General features: G+C 42.4%; 1 protein-coding gene across 1 annotated transcript; it reads left to right on the top strand.

The window, feature by feature from the left end:
- The first annotated feature begins 229 nt into the window (after nt 1-229).
- LOC123451190 (CTP synthase-like) lies at nt 230-6,340 on the top strand. The gene is made up of 20 exons (XM_045128201.1): nt 230-550; nt 1,671-1,750; nt 2,152-2,238; nt 2,707-2,757; nt 2,865-2,982; nt 3,101-3,157; nt 3,291-3,355; nt 3,469-3,552; nt 3,653-3,703; nt 3,801-3,863; nt 3,946-3,992; nt 4,075-4,153; nt 4,245-4,307; nt 4,490-4,579; nt 4,667-4,933; nt 5,028-5,113; nt 5,208-5,256; nt 5,343-5,423; nt 5,514-5,607; nt 5,742-6,340. Exons 1-20 carry the CDS (start codon nt 433-435, stop codon nt 5,909-5,911), a joined length of 1,800 nt encoding a protein of 599 aa, XP_044984136.1. The 5' UTR covers nt 230-432; the 3' UTR covers nt 5,912-6,340.
- The last annotated feature ends 696 nt before the right edge of the window (nt 6,341-7,036 follow it).

Genomic DNA, 7,036 nt, shown 5'->3' with positions numbered 1-7,036 from the left:
AGAAAAAAAAAAGGCACAAACCTAATAAAATTTGAAAATAAAAAAACACACGGATCAGATGTGGTCCTCCGGGGGCCCTTAGATTTTCCCTGGATAAATTATGTGCCATCCGTTGGATTTTGACAGGAACCGTAGGGAGGGTTGAAAGGGCCTTGCGCTTTTTTTTTTTTTTTTTTTTTTTTGAGGCGCCATACTTTCAGTTACGGTAGGGAGATAGAGAGGGAGAGATAGGGAGAGAGGGAATCGGTGGTTTGTCCCCGCCTACCTCTCCCGGCTTCTATTTAACAGAGCCCTCCTCCTCCCTCCCCTCTCATTCCATCTCCCAACCAAAAACCTCGCCCACTTCCTCTCCCATTCCTCGACCCCCCCTCCCGAAGAAGGCGGCGGCAGCAGGAGCTGGGTGCCAGTGCGGGGAGTGACCGGCGCGTGGAGATGAAGTATGTGCTGGTGACCGGCGGCGTGGTGAGCGGGCTGGGCAAGGGCGTGACGGCCAGCAGCATCGGCGTGCTCCTCAAGGCCTGCGGCCTCCGCGTCACCTCCATCAAGATCGGTAACCGCCTCCTCCTCTCCGCCCGCTTCTCCCGCCGCCGGTTCCCCATTTCTTTCCTTTCCTTTCCTTCGCCGGTCAAAAACTCAAAACCGGAAGAGAGAGAGAGAGAGAGAGACGGAGGTAAAAAGAAAAGAAAAGAAAACAACGGCCGTCTGCTCGGCTCTGCTCCTCGGTAATGGCGACCACGTGATCTCGCAGCGCACCAACGTGTCCTCCTCTTTGTTTTTTCTCTGTTCTTGGTCCACTCCAATCTCCAAGTTTCAAAACCACCGGTACCATAGCATCTACTCCTAGTTTCTTAACTAACTACTTCTAGCTAGCTAGCTAGTTAGGTTAATTACCGGTACGTACGGTTTCCTTCTTCCCAGATCGCAGAATCAACCAACTCCCGTCCCCAAAAAACAGAGCAAAATGCATGCACCCTGCAGGTTCATTTTTTACAAACAACAGCCTTGAATCTTGATGCTTTATGTGTTTCATTCACAAGATAGATAGGTTTCATATATAGTACGGCGTTCTTGATAGTAGTATTTATTTCGAATTTTTTCCTCTGTTTCATTTGTTATGCTACTCCACTAAACAAACAGCAACTGTCTTGAGGTTAAGTTTTCGTTTTGGGTGCGTTGGCTTTGGAGAATCTCTGATACTTTGCAGTTGTATGTCGGCCAGTGTCACTGTCCGGGTTCCTTGAGACACATGAACTCCTCTCACTTGTCAGGTGTATTTTATATAGTATATAACATGACATGGGGATGGGCCGGTAATCCGGGTCAAATTTGGCACCTCGTGCTCTGCTCGCTCAGGCAGATTTTTTGTCTCAACCCAAACTTTTCTCTTGTTTTGAAAGGCTAGCTCAAACTTTCTGTCTCTTGACCCGGGCCAAGTGCCATGAACCTTTCTTGGGTCTACTTGTTTAATCTTTGTTAGTGTTAGTACCACTAAAAAACTGTATTTTCCCTTGTCCTATCTGTCATGTACTGTGCATCTTGGGTCTAGCAGTAGCACTAGTTCTTTAACAAATCCTTCCTCTAGATTAGTATAATAACGAGATGATAATAATCTGCACTCACCAACGGCCATCTTGTTTATTTTCTCACTGCCATGCCCATGTGATGTGCAGATCCGTACCTCAACACCGATGCCGGAACCATGTCCCCCTTCGAGCACGGCGAGGTCTTCGTCCTCGAAGACGGCGGCGAGGTACCCATTACCACTAGCTGCTGCTTCACCATCAACCTCTCAGTGCTAAACCACTCTAATAAACTGTACTAAACCACTTCTCACAAGCTTATTTGGGGGCTCACTCTGAAATACTCAAGTGTATTTGGGTTATCAAGGAATTTCAGAAAGTGCACCAACCAACCATGGATAACAAAATGCCACCTCTACACCTAGTACAAGATAATGCCACGTCAGCGCCCCAAATTTTGGCACTTGTCCACTTGTCAAAAGGGGCACACTTTTCTTATCTTCTTCCATGTCTTGGTATTCTTAAAAGTTAAAACTCAGCTAAGCATGGCATAATTGCATATCTTTTTCGTTCTTTCGTCGGCTCAAGGGACCGCGTTTTGATATCCCTCTGTCATTTTTTTGGGTCAAAGGTGGACTTGGATCTTGGAAATTACGAGCGGTTTTTGGACATCAAGTTGACCCGCGACAACAACATAACCACTGGGAAGATCTACCAGGTGATCCGGGATATATGATCAGTCTTTGTCTTTGTCTTTGTCTGAATGCACATTGGACTTGAAGGCTATCCAGTGAAAATTTGTGGTTTATACTTCACCTTTGACATTTGCAGACTGGTGATATTTTTTCTTGTTTGGGTACTTGATTGATTACCAGGATTTTCCATGGGACCCACAAATAATTTCTTGTGTCACTTTACCAGAGTTATGTGGTTTACATTTCACCTTGACAAATCTTGTATGGGCCTAACTGCAATTAAATGCCATATGTAGCTGTTGGCAGTTATGTAGCTATCAAATTTTAGGACCGCTGGAGAATATGCTATAACTAAGATTTGATATCCTCCTTACTAGACATGTTTCTTTTTTCCTTTTGGAAAAAATAAATTATTGTTTTGAGGGAACATTAAATTGAATTTTCTTCTTGCTTTTAGCATCTAACAGTTTAAGTTTTCATTTTTTATACAGGCTGTTATTAACAAGGAACGAAAAGGAGACTACCTGGGAAAAACTGTTCAGGTGCGAATCGGTAACTAGGATAGAGTTCCATGTTTTTTGTAAGTTCTTATGCAAATAGTGCAACTTTTATTGGTGACTTTATTACTGACTATGTCTTCTGTTGTCAGGTTGTGCCGCACATTACTGATGAAATACAAGACTGGATTGAACGTGTGGCGATGAATCCGGTTGATGGCACAGATAAGCCAGCTGATGTTTGTGTCATAGAACTTGGTGGCACCATAGGTAAAAACAACATACTCCTAAACTACTACAGCAAACCATCACACTTGTCAATAACACGATGGACACGGTGGAGGGGACAAAATAATTTCACTGGATAATAGTTGCATTCTTGGTGCAGGGGACATCGAATCAATGCCTTTTATCGAAGCATTGGGTCAATTTTCGTACCGCGTAGGTGAGAATTTTTTTCGTCATTCAGTGTTTTGTTTATTTCTTTGACCATGATTTACAATGTCTAACTTCAGACTTTTATTTTCCTAGTAAAACTGAGTTTACATTAACCTGATCTTGCTCAATATGCATTTCAGGACCTGGAAACTTTTGCTTGGTTCATGTTAGTCTTGTACCAGTTCTAACCGTAGTTGGTGAACAGGTAACTTTTACTCACAAGGAAGCTCCATCATACTGAAAATATTACCATTGCCCGCGATACTCATTTTCCTTTACATCATTTCCTTTAAATAATGCAAACAATCATTTATTCAGAAAACAAAGCCTACCCAGCATAGTGTCCGTGGACTAAGAGGACTTGGGTTGATGCCTGATATCTTGGCATGCCGCAGTACTCAGGTATCATGCAGGATTAGTCTTTCAATTTTCATTCTTCCATAGCAGTCCGTCGATGCTGATGGTTAACTTTGTACATTGTTTGCTCTGTGCTTTATGGCAGCCACTGGAAGAAAATGTGAAACTGAAACTCTCACAGTTTTGCCAAGTTCCGGTAATAAATATTTCCTTTATTGCAAGGCTACTGGAAACTCTGTACATTAGCAAGTATTTCCAGTATTAGTGCTGACTTTTGAGTTTTTTTCTGTCAGGTTTCAAATATCGTTAATCTCCATGATGTAACAAATATCTGGCACATCCCTTTGTTGCTCAGGGTATGTCACATAAAGTTTATTCTGTTAACTGAATCCAAATTTAGATGTGATTAGCTAACGATATATACTGGTATTTTTACAGGATCAGAGAGCCCATGAAGCTATTTTGAAGGTTCTGGGCCTTTGGTGGTACGTGCTTTTCACCCAAGTATGATTAGATTATCAATTCACATTTATCGTTGTACTTAGCATTTTTTCTTCTCTTATATAGTGTGGGGAAAGTGCCTAAAGAACCTAAGTTGTCTGAATGGACTGAAAGAGCCAGCAGATTCGACAAACTGAAATCTCCGGTTGGTATTCTGATCCTCTGAATTTATACCCTCAGTAATACATGTAAGCTCTTATCTGGTGCTAAACATTATTGTGCACAAATATTTTCAGGTCAGGATTGCCATGGTTGGAAAATATACCGGCATATCGGATTCCTACTTATCTATTTTGAAGGTGATTTACTTGACATTTATCCGTGCATGATTTAACTACTCAAATCTTCCTTGGAGTGGTTCTTAGCTTTGTCGGTATTTAGTAAAATCTTGCAATAGCTCCCTTATTTTTGAGAGAACAGCTATGTTTTGAGACATTTTTTTATTGGTGTAATCAAGTTTATTTTCTGATACCTCTGTCAGGCTCTTCTGCATGCGTCGGTTGCTTTGGACAGGAAACTGGTGGTGGACTGGGTTCCTTCCTGTGATCTTGAAGATTCTGCTGCCGAAGAGGTCAGCACATTGCCACCGGATACCATTTTAATTCCACTTTCTGTGATGGTGAATATGCTGATCTGGGGGTATTATTTCATTGTGCAGACGCCTGAAGCCTATAAAAAAGCATGGGGTCTGCTAAAGGGTGCAAATGGGGTGCTAGTTCCGGGAGGCTTTGGAGACAGAGGTGTCCAGGGGAAAATCCTTGCTGCGAAACATGCACGAGAAAACAACGTTCCGTACCTTGGCATTTGCTTGGGCATGCAAATTGCAGTGATCGAGTATGCACGTTCTGTCATGAAGCTGCGTGATGCTAATAGCACGGAGTTCGATCCTGCTGCAAAAACACCATGTGTTATCTTCATGCCAGAGGTAACTTGCCTTACCAGCTAGTATTGTGTTCAAGTAGTTTATTTCTGTGAAATCACCTTGTGTTTACTCTGCCCCTTCAACATTGCTTCTGCAGGGCTCCAAAACCCACATGGGTGCGACGATGCGCCTCGGTTCAAGGAGGACATTTTTCCAGGTCAACAACTGCAAATCTGCTAAACTGTAAGAAATCTCGTACATTGTTGTTTTATCTTTGATGCCTTCTTCACATTTTTCATGTTCTGGAAATAACCGTATGAGCTTTGAACTGTTCTAGGTATGCCAATGCTAACTATGTTGACGAAAGACACCGCCACAGATACGAGGTATGTCAAAGAATGTGATGGCATGTACTGTAACTTGCTATTATTGATTAATCCAGGTTGGTGATAGAAATGTTTCCATTTTTCAGGTGAACCCTGACATGGTCTCAGACTTTGAGAAAGCAGGGCTTTCTTTCGTGGGCAGGGATGAAAGCGGGAGACGCATGGAGGTAAGCTTCCTAAATTTTTGTTAGAATTAGTAACACAGTAGTGTTTTTGTTCCTCCAAATATCTGATGTCAAATGATTTACTGGATGCAGATTATTGAGCTGCCAGCTCATAAGTTCTTCGTGGGTACGCAATTTCATCCTGAATTTAACTCTAGGCCTGGAAAGCCATCACCACTTTTCTTAGGTAAAACATTCCTCAAAACTGCACTTCACTCTGTCTGATACAATATACCGTTTCTTTCCTTTCGTTTGGCAAAGCTGAGCATCTGACCAAATTAACAACAAAATGACATAAACAATATGGTTGCATATGTACAGGACTGATCGCGGCGTCGTCTGGACAGCTAGAGCCCTTGCTTCAGCCTACTTCGGGTGCTGTCACCTCGCCGACCAGGTGCATCGCCGGTCCAGGAGCCCCTAAGGCGAAGTTTAAGATGAACGGCCTGAAGTCGACGTACTACGCGAATGGCAGCAGCATTCACATCTAGCAGCACGGCAGCAGATCAGTTTTTCTTTTTCTTTTCTGCATGTGTTTTTTTCCTTTTCTTTTTCTTTTTCTTTAGTATGGATCTATCTCTCTGATCAAGGAAGAAGAGATGTCAGCTCCAGCGACATGACGAGCCGTTTCCGGTTTTTATGAAGGGAACTATTTGGCGTCGCTCGCGCGGAAGCAAAATTAGCTAGGGTTTATTAGTGCTGCTCTAGTCTTGCTTGCTTGTTCGTTTGTTTCATTAAGGATTTTATTATCAAGGTTGTAAAGGCTGGGGATGTGCAGCTAGCTTCAGTTTCAAGCCTGCCGTCTCGCCTGCTTGTACATTCTAAAACAGAACCGCTGCTCTCTCGAGTGACTGAATGATTATAAGCTGCTGTAGTAGTATTTGGGGAAACAAATATGTACCAAACTGTTCCGATCTGAATTTGCTGCTGCACACCTCATGTCTTCTCCCAGTTTTTGTTGGGTATATATCTGGAATGCGGTAATTTTGCAGAAGCACATTTCTATTTCCTTCTGGAATAGGAGGAAAGAAATACTTGATGTACATTTCTATTTCCTTCTGGAATAGGAGGAAAGAAATACTTGATGTACATTTCTATTTCCTTCTGGAATAGGAGGAAAGAAATACTTGATGTCGCAAATCGGTCTTTCGACCAAATGTGTTCTCTCCAGGGTGCAGCTCTCAACCTGTTTTTTGGCGTATCTGGTGTCTATTTGACAGAAATATTTTCTTTCCCGCAAGGATAGGAAGAAAAAAAAATGTCTGTCACAAACAGCTTGTTGGTCGAAATCTGTTTAAGCATTTTGTTCATTTAGTCTGTTTATTACGAGCTGCTGTGCATCTCTTACAGAAAGAAAATGCACCACAACCCACAATGTAAGACAAAATGGCGGAACAACGGCCACATCAAATCCTCCTAATCCGAGTGTGAAGATTGCTCCAAGCGTCTTACCTCGCTAGAGGCGACGGTTACGTGTTAATGTAGGCAATGATACTCATACAACTTGGAGAGAAAAATATGAGGAGATAAGCGCTAACAGAAGGTAGTTACATCAGGATTACACAGAACCTAACTACCCTAGATTTTTTGAAAAAGGAAATATATTAATATCGAGT

Source organism: Hordeum vulgare, chromosome 1H, assembly GCF_904849725.1.
Source record: "Hordeum vulgare subsp. vulgare chromosome 1H, MorexV3_pseudomolecules_assembly, whole genome shotgun sequence".
Lineage (NCBI taxonomy): Eukaryota > Viridiplantae > Streptophyta > Magnoliopsida > Poales > Poaceae > Hordeum > Hordeum vulgare.
This window is presented reverse-complemented; position numbering and strand designations above follow the sequence as displayed.